Source organism: Protopterus annectens, chromosome 2.part0, assembly GCF_019279795.1.
Source record: "Protopterus annectens isolate FY-2018-M chromosome 2.part0, PAN1.0, whole genome shotgun sequence".
NCBI lineage: Eukaryota > Metazoa > Chordata > Ceratodontiformes > Protopteridae > Protopterus > Protopterus annectens.
The window spans coordinates 564681020-564700831 of record NC_056728.1 but is presented as its reverse complement, the minus strand read 5'-3'; the positions used below and the strand labels follow the sequence as shown (position 1 = coordinate 564700831).

The 19812-nt window shown below is 47.5% G+C and overlaps 1 protein-coding gene across 2 annotated transcripts in view; it reads right to left on the bottom strand.

Moving 5' to 3' along the window:
• The window catches only part of GAK (cyclin G associated kinase), a 2484892-nt gene that overhangs the window by 2254264 nt on the left and 210816 nt on the right, over positions 1 to 19812 (bottom strand). For both annotated transcript variants that reach the window (XM_044060934.1, XM_044060933.1), the window contains exon 4: positions 271 to 385. In XM_044060934.1, coding sequence (XP_043916869.1) covers positions 271 to 385 — 115 coding nt within the window. The remainder of the gene's footprint in view (positions 1 to 270; positions 386 to 19812) is intronic.

The following is a 19812-nucleotide window of genomic DNA, read 5'->3' as shown; positions in this document are numbered from 1 at the left end:
ATCAATTCCATGTGACTAAGGAAACAGACTACTTTTTAATGCAACATAAGCAAATGAAAAGACAAGTTCAAACACATTTTTCTTTTCAAGCTAATGCATACAAAAAAATAAAAAAAAAGCCTAAGACTTAAATTGGAGTGTATAACATCAGATACATGACTCAAAGTAATTCCTGCTAATTAATGTGAATCACACAACTGTAACACAAAGCTATTAGTACAATATAGTCAAAACTCAAGTCTATAGTCGATAGATATACAGCAATGATACCTTTACAAAGTTCTGTCAAAAGCAGGTACTCTGCTTGGCCAGTGTCAGACTCTTCCTTTCCTATAGAAGCAGCAGAAGAGAACTGGACAATATTCGGATGACCTGAAAGTTTTTTCTAGTTAATTTGTTAAGGAAAACACATGGATGTTATGCAAATACACATTTCATACAGCACTTACTAACTTAGCAAAAAAATAAATAAATAATTGCATGACAATTGTTTAAAACACACACAAAACTAGCTTTGCATTTTAGCTTACCTAGACTTGTAACATTACATGCTCTTGAACAAATCAGGCATTATTTCCACCATTTTACCGGAACACATAACTACAGTTTGATCAGTCTGTGGTGTCTAATGCAGTAGGTTCCAGGGCACTGCTACATGTCAACATGTCTGTTGCATACAACAGGATAAAGCAGCCACTCAACTACTCTCTCTCTTACTGTGTCATAAAAAGAAGTTATGTACTCACCATAACGTTCCACCTGAGTAGTTGTACTTCAACTGTCTTCAATCTTTGGGTCTATGGATCAGAATCGGATCAGACACGGCCGCATAACTAGCATTTGATCCAAGCTCCAATCTCCTCCCCCTAACTATAATGCCCCATGTCTCCTTCCTCCCTTCAGATCAAGTTTGTTGCTCAGCAAAAAACACCAGACCCAACAAGACCTTGAAACTGACAGTCCCAAAGACTGCTAAACTAAGCATAAGATGGACCCTCATCATGGAATGTACATCTCCTATATACATGGGTCAGGACAATAGTGACAAGGTTGGGGGAAGGGAGGGGGGATGGGTGAAGACAAATGAAGTACAACTACTCAGATGGAACGTTATGGTGAGTACATAACTTTTTTATCTGAAGTAACTGACTTAAGTTGGCCTTCAACCTGTGGGACAGAGTCCCCAGCTACCAACACACCTGGGAGGCCCTCATGGAAGGATATTCCAGAGCGGAGCCAAAGGATGCCCTGTTCCTGAACACAATGTCCAATTTGTAATGTGAGATGAAGGTATGAGATAAGGACCAAGTAGCTGCAAAACAAATCTCATCCGACGACACCCTGGAGCAAAATGCCGCTTAAGTGGCCATAGACCTGGTGGAATGTGCTTTTACCTGACTCGGAGGGGAAATTCCTTTGACAGAATATGCTCAAATAATGCATTGGGAAATCCAACAAGCAATTGTCACTTTAGAAATTGGCTTCCCTACAAAGGGTTTTGTGTAGGAAACAACTGATCAGATTTACGAAACTATTTTGTCCTGCGTAAGTAGAATCGCAATTGCCTGTGTACATCCAGCAGATGTAACTTATATTCTCCTTTGTTCTGGAAATTAGGAAAAAAGACAGGAAGATTGACCATCTGATTAATATTGGCTTCTGATGCCACCTTGGCAAGGAAGGACAGATTAGTGCACAGGGAAACTTTGCAAGGAACTTTAATGGATAATACTTGGAAGTTCTGACACCTTCCTGGCAGATGTAATAGCTACCAAAAAGGCAGTCTTCCAAGACAGATACTGCAAATCTGCTGAAGCTGTGGGCTCAAAGGGTGGGGAGACTAAAGCCTGAAGTACAAAAGTGAGGTCCTATGGAGGTGTAGGATCCTTCATCGGGGGTCTTAAAAGAAAGGTACCTTTAAGGAAAGTCTTGCAAAGTCTGGAAGAGACTAATGAAAATAAGAAGTTATGTACTTACCATAACGTTCCATCTGAGTAGGTAAACTTAATTTGTCAGCAACCTATGGGTTATCGGATCCACATCGGATCCGAGCCGGCAGTTTCCAACAAATAAGATCTGAGCTCCAAGCTCCTCCCCCTTACCCATAACTCCTTGCCATCCCTTCCTGACCTCAGATCGAGTTTGCCTAAACGCAAGACTTGCAATCACAACCTGCCTAGTGTAAACTGGGTACAATCCACCATGAAGCAGGAATATCTATGAACATCCGAAGAGGACAGGGGGACGGAGGGAGGGACGGTTGCTGACAAATGAAGTTTACCTACTCAGATGGAACGTTACGGTGAGTACATAACTTCTTAATCTGAAGTATTTAACTTCATTTGTGCATCAACCTATGGGACAGAGTCCCCAGCAACCTGAATCTTGGGAGGCCCTTATGGAAGGATGTTCCAGAGCACTGCGGAGCCAAAGGATGCTCTCCCTCTGGAAACCAGATCCAACTTATAGTGGTTTATGAATGTATGAGAAAAAGCCCACGTGGCAGCTGAGCAAATGTCATCCAACGAAACTCTAGCCCGAAAAGCAGCAGAGGTAAAAACAGACAGAGTAGAATGGGCATGGACTCCATGAGGAGCAGGCCGGCCAGAATCCTCTTAAGCCGAGAGAATACACTGGGAAATCCACCTGGACAGTGTAACTTTAGAAACAGCTTTTCCCAAACTGGGTTTAGCAAAGGACACAAACAGCTGGTCTGATTGCCTATAACCGGCTGTTCTGTGCAAATAAAATCTTAACTGTCTGTGTACATCCAAAGAGTATAACTTGTATTCGCCTTTATTTTGGTAACTGGGAAAGACGATTGGCAAATTAAATAGACTGGTTGATGTTAGATTTGGAAGCAATTTTGGGGAGAAAAGAGGGATCGGTCCTGAGGAATACCCTATCCTTGTGGAAAGTCAAGTACGGTGGCTTGGCACAAAGGGCTTGAAGCTCCGAAACCCTTTTCGCTGAAGTAATAGCAACCAGAAAAGCCGTTTTCCAGGATAAGAATTTGAGATCTACCGAAGCAGCAGGCTCAAAGACAGAAGCTGTTAAGGCCTCGAGTACCAGCGTAAAGTCCCAAGGAGGAATAACATCCTTCACCGGAGGCCTTAGTAAGAAGGTGCCTTTTAAGAAGGCCTTACACAATCCGGATGAGTTCAAAGGGCCAAGATCACATCCAACATGGTAATGAGCAATTGCCACCAATTGTACTTCGACTGTGGAAGAGCTAACACCTTGATCAAATAATCCTGACAGAAAATCCAGCACAGCTGGTAACGGATCTGTGAAAGGATCCAGCTTCTGACGTTCTGCCCAAATAGAAAAACGTTTCCATTTGCTACGATAAACTTTCCTAGTAGATGGCTTGTGAGCAGCCACTAGGATCGCTTTGACCGGGGAAGAAATACCGGGAGTCCTAGCTAACAGTGGTACTGGATCAACCAAGCAGTGAGCCTGAGGTTGTCCAGGTTCGGGGCAGACAGGCCCAAAGGGTGAGATATCAGATCCGGGACAGGATCTAGAATCCAGGGAGGATTCACTAGATGAGACCATAGATAAGGGAACCATGCCTGGCGAGGCCAGAATGGGGCAATGAGGATTATAGTGCTCCCCAACCGCTTGGCTTTCTGCAGAAACTTCAGCATGAGGGGAAGAGGCGGGTAAGCATAAAGCAGACCAGGTGGCCAAGCATGCACCAGAGCATCTCTTGGTGATTCCCCGGGCGGGGGAATTAGAGCGAAGTAAGTGTTGCACTTTGTGTTTGAAGGAGAGGCGAAAAGATCGCAACAAGGTTAACCCCATTTGGAGAAGATCTGCTTTGCTACTTTGGGATTCAGAGACCACTCGTATGGCAAGAGGATGGTGCGACTCAATTTGTCCGCTAGGATGTTGGACCGGCCCGGAATGTGCATCGCTACGAGAAAGCGGTTGGTGGAAATCGCCCATTCCCAAACTCTCATGGCCTCTCGACAAAGAGGATAGGACCTGGTTCCCCCTTGTTTGTTGATATACCAAACGACTGCCATGTTGTCCATTTGGATCGCAATAGTCCCGAGGGGAATAAGGCTCTGAAGTGCTTGCAACGCTAACAGCACCGCCCTCATCTCAAGGACACGGATATGCAGTGAGGTCTCCGCCTGGTTCCACGTGCCTTGGACGGTCCTGCCGAAACAATGCCCCCCTCACCCGAGGCAAGAGGTGTCCGTGGTCACTGTGGCTAGGGGAGGGACACAGAGAAGGGGCGCCCCTTTTGGAGGTCCGGAGATTGGAGCCACCATAAGAGGGCACTCCTGCAAACCCTGCTGAGAGGAACAGGATTGCTCAGGGGATAACGCAGGAAGGACCATTGGACTTGGAGGGTCCATTGCAGAATTCTCATGTTTAGGTGCACCATGGAAAGGAGATTGATGGTAGCCGCCATGGAGCCTAGGGCCCTCAGGACCAATTCCGCCGGAGGGGATGGGCAATGAAGAATGGCCTGCATATGGAGTCTTAGAGATCGCATCCGGTCCGGAGTTAAGAAGGCTAAGAGCTGGTTTGTGTCCAACCTGGCTCCAATAAAATCTATGACCTGAGTCGGGAGCAGGGAGGATTTTCCAGCGTGGATCGTGATCCCCAGCCGGGGAGCTAGGTGAAGAAAGAAATTCCTGGCTGTGCAGAGTAGATGCCTTGTGGGGGCAGTCAGGAGCCAGTCGTCCAGGTATGGAAAGACCTGAATTCCCTGGAGTCTCAGCTGGGCCGCTAACACTTTGGTGAACACCTGGGGGGCCGTGGTGAGTCCAAAGGGGAGGACCCTGAATTGGTAATGGCTGGCTCCTAGCCTGAAGCAGAGAAACCTCCTGGATCGTCTGTCCATCAAGATGTGGTAGTACGCATCCTTGAGATCTATGGAGCACATCGAGAATGGACTGAAGAGTGACCATGCAGAACTTTTCTTTGGCTATTGCCAGGTTCAAGAGGGATAGGTCGAGGATTGGTCTCAAGTCCCACGTCTTTTTTGGCACCAAGAAGAACCTGGAGTAAAAGCCAGATCTGTACTGGTCTGGGGGGGATGTGCTGGATTGCTCCTTTTTCTAGCAGCTGACGAATTTCTGTGGCTGCGGCCTCCCTCTGATTGGGTGGGACATCGGGGAGGCACCTGTGTCTGAGAGGGGAATGGAGAAACGGAATCTCGTAGCCTCTGGATATAATTCGAAGCACCCAGCAGTCTGTTGTGATGGACTCCCAAGCTGCTAGGTGCTTCGAGAAACGCCCCCCGACTGCCTCCAGAGTGGAGCAGTCGGGTAACCCCTCAGGGTTGCTGCGTGGGCCAATCAGAGAAAGGTTCTCTGGACCCAAAGTTCTTCGGGCCCCCTCTGCCTCTAGGGCGGCGTCCACCCTGTTCTCCTCTGCCTCTGAAGGATGGGGTGTCCGGAGCGAAACGGGATTGCTGAGACTTTCTGAACCACATCATCTTCTATCCCTTTTGGTTCTTTGAGAAGGACCTCTGGGGAGCAGAGAAGCAGACTCAGACGGCAGACGTCTTCCCGTCCTTCTCGCTCTGGACCAAGGTATCGCGTACGGTCTTGCCAAAGAGGGCAGAACCATCAAAAGGGGCATTAGCGAATGAAGCCTTGAAGGGTTCCGTGAAATCACAGTGGCGGAGCCACGCCTGTCGCCTTAGGACGGCACCCGCTCCGCTAGCTCTAGCGGCTCCTTCCGTAGCATGGGACAGTAGCCGCATAGAGGTATTGGAAATCGACCCGAGAGTGACCATTCGGGTAGAGTACACCTGTTTGTCCTCTGCCGACATGGACTCTGGGGGCGACCCAGCGTATTCTTTAATAAAATCCTGCTGGAGCCTTATGACGTGTGCCATGTAGTTCAGCAAACTTATGGAGAAGATAGCTGAAGCAAACATCCACTTCCCCAAATGGTCCATCGTCCGAGACTCCTTGCCAGGGGGATGGACTGAGGGACTCTCCTGGGCCAGTTCCCTTTCGGTGGCTGCTGCTGCCACCAACATGGCATCTACGGGGGTTCCCTTACTCCAATGTGACCTGTCCGAGGGGGGGCTGAGAATTCTGTCAGGCCTCTTAGGGACGGGCTCCACAGTGTCCGGCTCCTTCCATGCCCTGGTACTGATCAAATCTACCAGGGGATCGGCTGGAGGGGACACTCAAAAGGTAGACGTGCCTGCTTCAAACGCATCCAGGAACACGGACTCGTCCGAAGTAGGCTTTGGGGAAGACCACCCCCCCCGATCCTGAGCATCTCCATGATGTCTCCAAATGAGACGTCTTCGGGGGGGTGATCTTGGGGAACCTTCCCCTTCCTCCAAGTCCGTGTCCTCTGTCAAGGACTCAGGGAAGTCCAAGTGCCTCCTCTTGCACTTGCGTTTGTGAGGAACGTCCTGGGGGGGGGCCTGACCGAGGAGGCCTCACCAACCAAGTCCTATTCCAACAAGGGAATGATCTGGGACATCTGAGCAGGCTGTCCCTGGGGCCGGGTGATGGAAGTCGGACCCATTTGCGAGGGAGTGCAGGGTGGAGCAGTAGCTAAGGCCGGGGGCCTGGAATCCCTCGACAGAACCCTCTCCACCAAGTCGAATGCCGAAGGAGAGCCGCTCTCCCTAGGATCCGAGAGCAGACCCTCCCTCGGATCAGACAAGCAGATCGGGGCCGGAGCAGATGCGATCGGATCCGAAGGGCCAGTACGCTCCGACCTACCCGGAGCCGAAGGCATACTGACCGCCTCGGATCCGAAGCTCAACTCTCGACTCCGAGAGCCTGGATCTGAAGAAAAGGGACCCCACAGGCTCGAGGGTGCTGTCGGCTCAGAGGTACCAGACTCCATCGGAGCAGACATTCTCCCGGCTCAGACGCTACTCGGCTGAGTAGACCCCGAACCCAGAAAGCGGGTCGGGGAAGGAGCAATCGGGGTGAAAAAAGGGGTCGAGCTCCCCCCCAGAGAGGGGGTGTGGGAGGCAGGAGCACTCCCATCTGCAGCTCGGCCTGGAGGAACCTTCTCATCATCCGGTCCAAGTCTGCATCTGTTATGCTTCTCGTGGACCTGGAAGAGGCCACCGAGGCGGGACGGGAGTGCCGCCCCGATGACCTCGAAGGAGACCGGGCCTCATCCTCCTCTGGCCCCAACGAAAAGCTGGGAGAACGGAGCCGGGAAGGAGAAGGCCCGGACGTCCCGGGAGGAGAAGCTCGCTTGGCTGGCAGGGCCGAAGCAGAGGTTTCGGCCCGCCGCTTGTGTTTTTCTCGCCGCTTCTCCCTCCTGGCTTCCCTATCCTCCTGGCCCAAGGTGGGAGGTAGAGTCCCTGCCAGGTGAAGGGAAGTATCCATAGGCGCTGCCGCAGCTGCGGCAGGAGCCATGGAGGGACCGGAGGATGGAGCCAAGTCCGGGGGCAGAAGTCCCGCCAGAATCAGTTTCTACCTCCGGTCCCTGATAGCCCTGGGGTTGAACGCTGCACAAATAGAGCAGCCAGAAAACAGATGTTCAACCCCAAGGCATATAACGCATTGAGTGTGGCCATCAGCCGGGGAAAGCTTATGGCCACACTCGGTACACTTGGAAAAGAAAGTTTTGGTGGCCTCAGACATGACAACCTAAAAACACACACTAGGCCCCAAAACCACACACACATACACACACCCTAACGCTTTGACAAGAAACGGGGGAGGGAAAGGCTAACAAATACACTAAACTAATGGAAAGATCACAAAACACAAAAAACTCACTCAAAAAACTTTAACTAGATCGAGAGAAAAGATTTTTCTCACAGAAAAAAATTACGAAGACCTGGAAGCTCGAGATCAAGCTGCTGGTGTAACCGCGGCAAACTAGATTTAAGGTCAGGAAGGGATGGCAGGGAGTTATGGGTAAGGGGGAGGAGCTTGGAGCTCAGATCTTAGCTGTTGGAAACTGCCGGCTCGGATCTGATGTGGATCCAATAACCCATAGGTTGATGCACAAATGAAGTTAACTACTTCAGATCATATTTCCCCCCCCCACTTGAAAATTAGAAATTGCAGCCAGCTGGACTTTCACAGTGGAGGAGCTGCCAAAAGATCCCCACCAAAAACTCTAATACTGCAGAGACAGGAGCTGTAAAGGGATCCAAATCCCTCTGAGAGGCTCATATGGAGAACAGTTTCCACTTGCTACGATATAATCTTCTGGTGGAAGATTTGTGAGCCACCACCAAAATGGTTTTAACAGGAAAGGATAAACGGGGAGTCCTAATAATCATGGGAACTGGAGTAGCCAAGCATTGAGTTTCAGACTGTCCAGGTCTGGGTGAGGAATCCCCAAGGGGTGCGAAACGAAATACGGAACCGGATCAAAGTTCCATGGTGGAACTACTAGGTGAGACCAAAGGGAGGGAAACCAGACTTGGCGAAGCCAGAATGGGGCAATGAAGATCAGTGTGTTATCCAGCCTGCGAACTTTCTGAAGAAACTTTGAAATGAGAGGTAATGGGGGGTAGTTATAAAGAAGACCGGAAGGCCAAGCATGAACCAGTGCATCTCTGGGAGCTTCCCTCTGGGGGGGGGTTTCAGAGTGAAGAACTCGCTGCATTTCCCATTGAAAGGGGATGCAAAGAGATTGCAGCAAAGCCAATCCCATTTGAGGAAGATCTGCTCTGCTACTAAAGGATTCAGAGACCACTCTTAAGGCATCAGGATAGTTCTACTGAGCTTGTCCACTAGAATGTTGGACAGTACCGGGATGTTCACTGCCACCAGAAAACATCCGGTGGAGATCGCCCATTTCCACACTCTCATGGCTTCACCACAAAGGGGATAAGATATGGTTCCTCCCTGTTTGTTGATATACCAGACTACTGACACACGTTGGTCTGAATCGTAATAGTCCCCAGGGGAAGATGGACATGAAGGGCCTGCAACACCAGAAGAACCGCCCTCATCTCCAGGACGTTGAAATGCAAGATGGTCTCGGATGGGGACCACGTGCCTTGGACTGTCCTTCCCGAGCAATGCCCACCCCACCATAGCTGGGAAGCATCCATGGTCACCGTGGTTTTGGGAAAAGACGGAAGAAAGGGGCATCCACTAACAAGGTCTGGGGAAAGAACCCACCACCGAAGAGAGTCCCTGCAAACCCGGGAGATGCAGACTGGATGGGATAATGGTAGACCTAACAGAGAACACTGCATTGCTAGAGTCCACTGAAGAATTTGCATATGTAGTCATGCAAGGACAGATCGTGGCCGCCATTGACCCCAGCACCCTCAGAAAAGTACACTTGTGTACACTTACCATAAATGTAAATGTTAGTGTGTATTCACTGTTGCAGTCATCACATTTGTGTTATCCCTGCCAGGGTAGCCCTCAGCCGGACCGAATATCAGAGGCTTAGTATTTCTGCGTCGGTTGCTGTCACTTCAGGACTGACGTCAGGTCATCAGCAGTATAAAGTAAGGCAAGCGATGCCATTACATCAGTTTTTCTTGCCCTAACCTGTCAGGAGCTAAGTAGGAGCCAGGTTCTGGTGAAAGAACCCCACCAATAGAAAGTAAATACCAATATGTCCCTTGTAAGGAAAGAGAAGAAAAAAAGGGGGATGGAGGGAGGGAAAAGTACAGTTGTGTACACTTACCATAAATGTAGATGTTCGAGTGTATTCACTGTTGCAGTCCTAACAAATGGGTTATCCGGCTCCCGGTAGCCCTCGAACGGCCAGAATACCAAAGTTAAGTAAAAATTATGTCGGCTATCGTCAGTTGTAAAGGACATCAGGGCGTCCGATACAAAAGGAGGCAGCTGACGTCACTTCCGCAGTCTTTCTTGTCATAACAGTCAGAAGCCCCCAGAAAACAAGGCTTAAACCAAAAGCCATTTCGGCAAATACCAAATTTAGCCCGTACCTTAGGAAAAGAGAAAAGGGGAAGAAGGGAGGGAAATCAGGACTGCAACAGTGAATACACTAGAACATCTACATTTATGGTAACTGTACACAACTGTACTACGTTCGTGTTTCAGTGTTGCAGTCCTAACAAATGGGTTGATTACCAAAGCCCAGAAAAAAAGAGAGGAGGAATCAAGGATTGGAGAGAATGCCCTGCAGAACAGCAGTGGCAAACCCTCCCCTGGTTCTTGAAAACAAAGGCAGATTATAATGCTTTGTGAAAGTGTGAACAGAAGACCATGTGGCATCCTCCAAAATGTCTTTAGTAGGGACACCCTTAAAAAGGCTGCAGAAGTGGAAGTTGCTCTAGTTGATGGGTCCTAACCCCTTGATGAGGAACCTTGCCATGAAAGGAATAACAAAAAGTAATACAATGTGCAATCCATTTAGAAAGGATTTGCTTAGAAATAGCCTTGCCCTGATCTCCGGGGCAAAACTGACCAATAACTGTGCTGATTTCCGAAGGTCTTTAGTCCTGTCCAGGTGAAACCTGAGCTGTCTATGCACATCAAGAGAATGTAGGATTCTCTCCTCTATTTCGAGGATTAGGAAAAAGGTAGGAAGGTGTATGGACTGAAGAGTCAGGCTAGAAACCACCTTAGGCAAAAAGGAGGGGTTGGTTCTCAGAGAGACCTTGTCTGCATGGAAAATAAGAAAAGGCTCCACAGCCAAAGCATGCAGCTCTGAAACCCTCCTTGCTGAAGTTATAGCAAAGAGGAAGGCAGTCTTCCACAAGAGAAACTTTAAATCTGCAGTTGCAGCTGGCTCAAAAGGAGGAAGAGCGAGTTTCTCTTGAACAAAATTAAGATCCTAGGCTGGAGTAGGTGCCTTTCTGGGAGGTTTTAAGTTGCAAGCACCACTGAGAAATATTTTCATGAGGGGATGAGAGAAAATGGGTTGTTCAAAAGAACAATGAGCAGAAAAGTACAGTTTTGTACCTACCATAAATGTAGATGTCCGATAGGAATGCATCTGCAGTCCTTACAAATGGGTTGTCCTGTCGTCAGGCAGCCCTTCGGTCGGCCGGATTCCAAAGTCTGGGTCTGGCCTCGGCTGGTGTCGCACTTCACCCGACGTCATAGCTGCAGTTCTTCGGGTATAAAGGCATCAGCCGACGCCATTTTCCTCAGTGTTTCTTGCCCCAGATGCCAGGTGCCCTATTGGAAGGCTAAATTTGGAAAAATGCCAATGTTTCCAAATAGTAGAGAGCAACCACAAAAAATAAGCATGTATGTACATATATACAAACAAATACACCATAATAGATCCCCCCCCAGCTAGCTATAAGATGGGCAAATACCCTAGGAGTACCACAGAGGGGAAGGCGGGTGGGTAATCCTGACTGCAGATGCATTCCTATCGGACATCTACATTTATGGTAGGTACAAAACTGTACTATGCCCTTCAAGGATGCATCTGCAGTCCTTACAAATGGGTAGAATACCATAGCCAAACTAGGGGAGGAGGAAAAAAGAGAGATCATGGTGTAGTTAGGATCCCCTGCAAAACAGCAGTGGCAAAACCTGCTCGGGATCTAGAGTATAAAGGTAAATTATGCTTGGCAAATGTATGCACGGAGGTCCAAGTAGCAGCCTCTATAATGTCTTTGGTAGCCACTCCTCGTAAGAAAGCTGTGGTAGTGGCTGTAGCCCTTGTAGAGTGAGGCCTGATGTTCTCTGGAGTTTTCTTTCCATGGTAGGAGTAACAAAATCTAATGCAATTTCCTATCCACTTGGAGATTGTCTGTTTTGAAATTGCTTTTCCTTCCCTTCCTGTTGCATATGCTACCAGGAGCTGGTCAGTTTTTCTATTGCCCTTGGTCCTGTCCAGGTAGTAGCGTAACTGTCTATGTACATCCAAGGTATGCAACAGTCTTTCTCCCCGGTTCTGTGGCTTGGGGAAGAATGTAGGTAGGTGGATAGCCTGGTTTAAAGACACTCTGGATACCACCTTAGGCATAAATGTAGGATTTGTTCTCATGGACACTATCTTGATGGAAGATCAGGAAGGGTTGCACTGCCATTAATGCCTGTAGTTCAGATACCCTTCTTGCTGAAGTGATTGCCAGCAGGAAAGCAGTCTTCCATGATAAGTATTGTAATTCTGCTGTTGCTGCTGGTTCGAAAGGAGGAAGTGTCAATTTTTCTAGCACAAAGTTCAAGTCCCATGCTGGCAATGGTGGTTTCCTAGGAGGTTTTACATTTTTAATTCCTCTCAGAAACTGCCTGAGCAGAGGATGTGAGAAGACAGGAGGATCCAAGTTGTATTCTGCTGAAATAGCTGATGCATGTATCTTGATGGAAGAGTAGGACAGGCCTGTGTGGAAAAGCTCTGCCAAGTATTCCAGGATGTTGGCTATGTTTACCAGTGACACATCTTCTCCCTTTGCAGTACTCCAAATGAGATATCTTTTCCATTTTCCTGCATAATTCTTTCTTGTTGAGGGTCTGCGAGCCTCAAGGATAATGTCTTTAACCCTTTGGGATAGATTTGGGTTAATTGATCTTATGTAATGTTCCAGGCAGTCAGCTGCAGTGTTTTCAGGTTTGGATGCAGGATGTTGTAGTTGTTCTGTGTTAACAGCAATGGAGCCAGGGGTAGTGTCCATATTTGTTCCCGAGACATGCTCCGCAGTAATGGGTACCAATGTTGCCTTGGCCAGTCTGGAGCTATCAGAATGATCCTTGGACGGTCCTCTTTGATCTTCAATAGCACCTTGTGCATCAAAGGAAGTGGTGGGAATGCATATGCTGACAGGTTTTTCCAACTGAAAGATAGGGAGTCCACCTTCCAAGCAAGTGGGTGGTACGTCCTTGTGCAGAATTTCTTTAGCTGGTGATTGCGTGGGGACGCAAATAAGTCTATTTCTGGGAGTCCCCATTTTCTTGTAATGGCTTTGAAGATGTCCGGATGCAGCATCCATTCGTGGGCATCCGTGGTAGTCCTGCTTAATAGGTCTGCTAGAATGTTTTCTTTTCCCGGTACAAAAATTGCTTGTAACTGAATGTTGTAGCTCAGAGCCACATTCCATAGGTCCAGTGCCATCCGGCATAGAGGGTATGAATGTGTGCCTCCCTGTTTGTTGATGTACCACATCACTGTGGTGTTGTCTGTCCTTATCAACTGACCTTCTCGGAGAAATGGTCTGAATGTCTGGATTGCCAATTTTACTGCCAGCATTTTCTTTAGATTTATGTGCAGGTGCAGCTGGTCTTGAGTCCATAAGCCCTGTATACCCTTGCCCAGCATGTGGGCCCCCCAACCGAGGTCTGAGGCGTCCGTCGTGATGGTTTGGCTTGGTTGAATGCTGTAGAAGGGCAATCCTGTGTTTGATTGACAGGCCTGAGCCCACCATAGGAACTCTTGCTTCAGGCATGGGATTATTGGAATTTTGGTTTCTAGGCTGTGCTTGTGTTGAGACCATAAATTCTTTAGGTACCACTGTAACTTTCTCATATGCAGTCTGGCATGAGGGACCAGTATTATGCAGGATGCCATGAAGCCCAGGGCTTGCAGTACTTTTTTTGCTGTTAGATGGTTCTGCTTTGTTAATGCCAAGAAGTAGAGAGGTAGTTGCTCTTGTTTTTCTACAGTTAGGAATGCCATTTGCTTTGATGTGTCCAGCTCTGCACCCAAAAAGGTTATTCTTTGGGATGGTATCAGCCTTGACTTTTTTATATTGACTGTATATCCCAGGGCTTGTAGCAGGTAAATGACTCTTTGTAAGTCTTCCGTTAGCTTGTTTTTGTTGTCCGCTTGTATCAGGCAGTCGTCCAGGTAGGGGTAAATTTGGATTCCCTGAAGCCTGCAATGAGCAATTACTGATGCCAGGCATTTCATGAACACTCTGGGCGCAGTAGATAAGCCAAAGGGCAATGCTGAGAATTGATAATGCTCTGATCCTGCAAGAAATCTGAGGTATCTTCTGCAATTTGGTCGTATGGGGACGTGCAGGTATGCCTCCTTGAGATCTAGAGTTACCAGCCAAGACTCCTTGCCCAGCATGGGAAGAAGCTGCTGTAGAGTCAGCATTTTGAATTTTGGGACAATGAGGAATGTGTTTAAAGCGGACAAGTCGAGAATAGGCCTCCATTTGCTCTCTTTTCTTGGTACCGAAGAGTCTGGAGTAAAATCCCTTTCCTTGTTCCATAGATGGTACCTTTTCCACAGCTCTCATCCTTAATAATTGAGATATTTGTTTTAGAGCTTCTGTCTTTTGAGTTGGTGGTAGGTTTGGCATTCCTCTCTTTCCTGGTAGAGTATGGAAATGAAACCTGTAACCTTGGTCTATAGTTTGCAAAATCCACTTGTCCCTTGTGATGTAATGCCAGTTCTTTGAAAATAAAGCTAGCTTTCCGCCTAAGGGAGCTTCTAGTTGTTCCCTGGTAGGCGGTGCCAGAGCCAAGTCACTGTGATTGTCCTGTTGCAGTGGTGGTGGTTGCGTCTGTGCCTCGCTGGTTGTTACCCTGCCACTGGCGTCCCCTGTAGGCACCCCTGGATTGGTTTCTACCTCTTGAACGCCTATTCCTGCCTCTCTGTGCTTTAGAGGAGTCTGGAAAGGACCAATTTTTGGAGGGCCAATTCCTGCTAAACCTTGGAGGTTGGACCTGTAAGAAATCTTTCACTGTTTGTACAGATTTTGCCTTCTCTTCCATCTTCTTCAGTACCTGTTGTGCAGGAGAACCAAATAAATTGACCTTGTCCATTGGAGCATCTAATAGTTTTGATTTGACATGGTCCGGTAAGGCCTGTTCTTTCAACCATGCATGCCTTCTGATAACTGTGCCAGTCATGGCTGATCTAAAGGAAGCCTCCAGTGCATCATAGCCGCATTTTAAGGAATGGTTACTAACTTGCTGAATGTTATGTACCATTTCCTGAACATACTTCTTATCTAAAGATTCATCAGAGGCCAGTTTTTTAGTTAACTGGTCTAGCATAAATTCTTGATATTGGATCATATGAAATTGACAGTTCAAGGCCCTAGCTGACAGAGTAGCAGAAGTGTAAACTTTTTTACCCCATCTCTCTAAGGACCTGGATTCCCTTTCAGAGGGAAGGGGATTTTTAGCAGAGGTAGTTGCTACAGCCTTAGGCCCCTGGGAGATAGTCTCGGGATCTGCAAAAGGAGCCTTGTATAAATGGTGATGCGTGTCCGGGACCCTGTAGAACCTATCGGGCTTAGCAGGGGCCGGAGGTAAGGAATCAGGAGCAGTACAAGCATCATTAAATGCATCATCTACAACAGAAAGAACTGGAGGTATAGCCAAAGGCCTATGTTGTGGTAAATGCAAAAAGGTTCTAAGCCTTTTCCTGGAGTCTGAAAAATCTTGGCCCTGCCACTGAAATTGTTCCCTCATCGCATGCAAGGTTTCCCCAAAGGAAAATTCCTCAGGAGGAGAGGCAGAAGGAATGGACTCTTCAGCATCAGAATCTTCGTAGGGTGAATAAGGAGCCTCTGGAGGGTCTATATTATCTGAATCATCAGAGGAATCATCTGTGGACACTGGCTCAGGGGGCTCTGCTCTAGGCCTCTTCTCTGGAGGTGGCTGAGAGGCCCTGTCTGGATGAGGTTGGGATCCCCGGATTAAAGAAATGAGATCCTCTGCCAGAGAAAGCATTTGGGAACTGGAGCTGGGCCTGTGAGAGGGGGTCTTAAGCAGGCACAGTTTTTGTAGCTTTAGCTGCTTTAGCCCTGGCAAAGGCCTTAATGGACATGGCTACAGTAGGCCTAGCAGCTCCACGTGCAGGAGTTGAAATATCCAAGGGGATAGTGTCAGATAATTCCTGAGAAACCGCAACTGCAGGTTGTGTTTCAGAAGCCGATTCCACCAGGTTAGAAGAGGCCTCGGTAGAAGGCATGTTTTCGGCTGAAGGAAGAACCGCTTGCTCGGTTTCAGCCGAAACCGAGACCCTCGTGGTTGGCTTAACCGCGGTTTCGGCCGAAACCGCGGACCGCGAGTGTCGGTCCTTTTCCTTGCGTTTTTTGGATATTTGTGAAGTCGGAGGATCCGACGGCATAATATAAGCAAAATCAGAGCCGAAAAACTGCTCAGCAAATTCCGACCGACGTCTAAGCGTCCGTCGGTTAAAAGAAGCACAGGCTAGACAAGCTGCTACGTCGTGGTCTGGGCCTAAACAAGGTAAGCAGTAAGAGTGGAAATCTTTATGAGGTATTTGTTTCCCACAAGTTAAACAGTTATTCACTTTTTCTGACATCGGCTGAGGCAAGAAAGAGTCCCTAATGGGGTACTTAGCTTTTTAGAAGTCTTCGAAGTAGTATTCGGTAGTAGTAATCTTTGGTTCTGACCGACCGGCACTTGCGAACAAGCTTCTGCTTCGGGCGCCACGCGGCAAGAAAGACGGAGGAAAATGGCGTCGGCTGATGCCTTTATACCCGAAGAAAGTACAGTTTTGTACCTACCATAAATGTAGATGTCCGAACTGGATAGCATCTGCAGTCATAACAACTGGGTTGTCCTGTCGTCAGGCAGCCCTTCAGTCGGCCGGATTCCAAAGTCCGGGTCCGGCTTCGGCTGATGTCGCACTTCACCCGACGTCATCTCTGTTGGTCTTGGGGTATAAAAGCACCAGCCGACGCCATTTTCCTCAGTGTTTCTTGCCCCAGATGCCAGTAGCCCTCTTGAAGGCTAAAATTTGGATAGATGCCAATGTTTCCAAAAAGATAGAGGTAAACACAAAAATAAGCATGTATGTACATATATACAAACAAATACACCATAAAAGACTCCCCCCCCACCAGCTAGCTATTAGGAGGGTAAACACCCTAGGAGTACCACAGAGGGAAGGAGGGAGGTAATCCTGACTGCAGATGCTATCCAGTTGGACATCTGCATTTATGGTAGGTACAAAAGTACAGTTTTGTACCTACCATAAATGTAGATGTTCGAGGATTCCCTTGCTGCAGTCCTGACTATTGGGTATAGTCGGCGTCCCAGTCGGCCCGAATACCAGAGTATAAGGCTGGCGTCGGGTCATGGCGCCTTAGACTGACGCCAATGCGTCAGGGTACTAATGCGCATGACCGGCGTCATTCAGTCTTTTCTTGCCCCAGATGTCAGAAGACCCAAAAAGACAAGTCCCAAAACAACCTGCACCAAACATGTACAATATATACAGCAATATATACAAAAATATAAGCATGTAAACTCACCTACACAACCACCCTGAAACACAGAGGGAAGGAGGAGGGTAAATTGGACTGCAGCAAGGGGAATCCTCGAACATCTACATTTATGGTAGGTACAAAACTGTACTATGTTCTTCGCCTTCCCTTGCTGCAGTCCTGACTATTGGGTAGAATCCCAAAGCAGAGGTAGGGAGGCTGGCAAATTATAAAGTAGCAGGAGCTGACAACATGCCTTGTAAAACAGCTGTGGCAAAACCAGCCCTAGTCTTAGAGTATATAGGCAGGTGATAATGCCTAGAGAAAGTATGCACTGAACTCCAAGTAGCTGCTTCCAGAATATCCTTAGTTGCCACCCCTTAGAAATGCTGTTGAAGTGGCAGTAGCCCTAGTGGAATGAGGCCTAATCCCAGCTGGAACCTCTTTGCCATGATGGGAATAACAAAATGCAATGCAAAAGCCAATCCACCTAGAAATAGTTTGTTTTGACACAGGCTTGCCCTGTGAACTCAAAAGCAAAAGAAACAAGTAACTGCTGAGACTGCCTAAAATCTTTAGTCCTGCTCAAATAATAACGCAATTGCCTGTGTACATCTAAAGTGTGCAAAATCTTTCCCTTTATTTTGAGGATCTGCAAAAACGTAGGCAAATGAATAGTTTGGTTTAATGCCACACTAGAAACCACCTTAGGCATAAAGGAAGGATTAGTACGTAATGAAACCCTGTCCTTATGGAAAACCAAAGGGCTCTACTGCCATAAGGGCCTGCAACTCAGACACCCTTCTTGCAGAAGTAATAGCCAACAGAAAAGCAGTCTTCCATGACAAATATTTCAATTCAGCAGTAGCTGCAGGCTCAAAAGGTTGTAGAGTAAGTTTTTCAACACAAAATTGAGATCCCAAGCAGGAGTAGGAGCTCTCGTGGGGGTCTTATATTCTTTGCCCCTCTAAGAAACTGCTTGAACAAAGGATGCGAAAACAAAGGTGGGTCACAATCATAGTGAGCTGAAATTGCTGCAGCATGAATCTTTATGGAAGAGAAGGACAAACCTTTGTCCAATAATTCAGTAAGATATTGAAGAGCCACACTCAAATTAGGCTCTGAAATCTCCAAATTCTTTGCTGTACTCCAAATGTAAAATCTCTTCCATTTTTCTGCGTACACTCTCCTAGTACTAGGCCTTCTAGCTTCCATAATCACATTTAAAACTTGTTGAGGAAGCTGAGACCTGCTGTGCTTCAACACAGAATATGCCAAGCTGTGAGATGAAGAGATTGAAGCTTGACATTGAGCAGATGACCGTCCTTCTGAGATAACAGATGAGGAATCAGAGGTAAAGGCCATGGAGGCTTCTTTACAAGACTCCTTAGAAGTGGGTACCAGTGTTGCCGAGGCCAATCTGGAGCTATCAAAATCATCCTTGGCCTGTCTTGTCTGACCTTTAATAATACCTTTGGAAGAAGAGGCAGAGGTGGAAAGGCATAGACATGAAGGTTTTCCAACTGAAAGACAGAGCATCCACTTTCCAAGCTGTGTGATGAAACCCCTTTGTGCAATACTTTGGCAGCTGGTGGTTTAGTGGAGAAGCGAACAGATCTATGTCTGGAGTTCCCCATGACACTGTCAATTTCTGAAATACATGAAGATCCAGTTTCCACTCGTGGGGATCCATGATTTGTCTGCTTAATACATCTGCTAGGGAGTTCTGTGCTCCTGGCAGAAACCTTGCCTGAAGAGTCAGTTGCAGGCTTAGCAGTCTCCCATAAAATCATTGCTTGCCTGCATAGAGGATAAGAATGTGTTCCCCCTTGCTTGTTGATGTACCACATGACAGTTGTGTTGTCTGTTAGAATCAACACCTGCCCTGGAAGAAGTAACTCCTTGAACGCCATCAATGCAAACTGGACTGCTAACATCTCCTTCATGTTGATATGTAGATGCTGTAGTCTGGCAGGCCACTTGTCTTGTATCCACTTTCCATTTAGATGAGCTCCCCAAGCAGTGTCCGAGGCATCCGTCGTTAAAATCTGACTCGCCTCTGGCGGGTCACAGAGAGTCCCTTGTTTAGGTGACATTCCTGAGCCCACCACAAGAATTCCTTTTGAAGGCAAGGTATTATGTGAATGACAGTGTCGAAATCTTGGCAGTGCTGTGTCCATACATTTTTGAGATACCATTGCAGCTTCCTCATATGCAGTTTGGCATTGGGAAGCACCAGAATACAAGATGCCATGAACCCTAATGCTTGAAGGACTGTCCTTGCAGTCAGCACGGACTGATGAGATAGTTGATGGAAGTAAAGTGACAGACTCTTTTGTTTGTCCGGGGTTAAAAGGCCATCTGGGCTGCTGTATTCAGTCTCACACCCAGAAAGCACATGTCTTGAGAGGGTACTAGACTGGACTTTATTTCGTTCACAGAATACCCTAGGCATCTTAGCACTGCCATGACATATTCCAGATGCTGTAGAAGGTCTTCCTTTTCTTGAGCCAGAATCAGGCAGTCGTCCAAGTAAGGATAGATTTGAATGCCTTGAAGCCTGAAGTAAGCTATCACTGGAGCCAGAACCTTTGTGAATACTCTGGGCAGTAGATAAGCCAAAGGGCAATGCAGAGAACTGATAATGAAAATCTCCAGTTCGAAATCGCAGATACTTTCTGCAACTTAGCCTTATAGGCACATGAAGGTAGGCTTCCTTGAGATCCAAAGTTACCATCCAGTGATCCTTGCCCAGCAGAGGT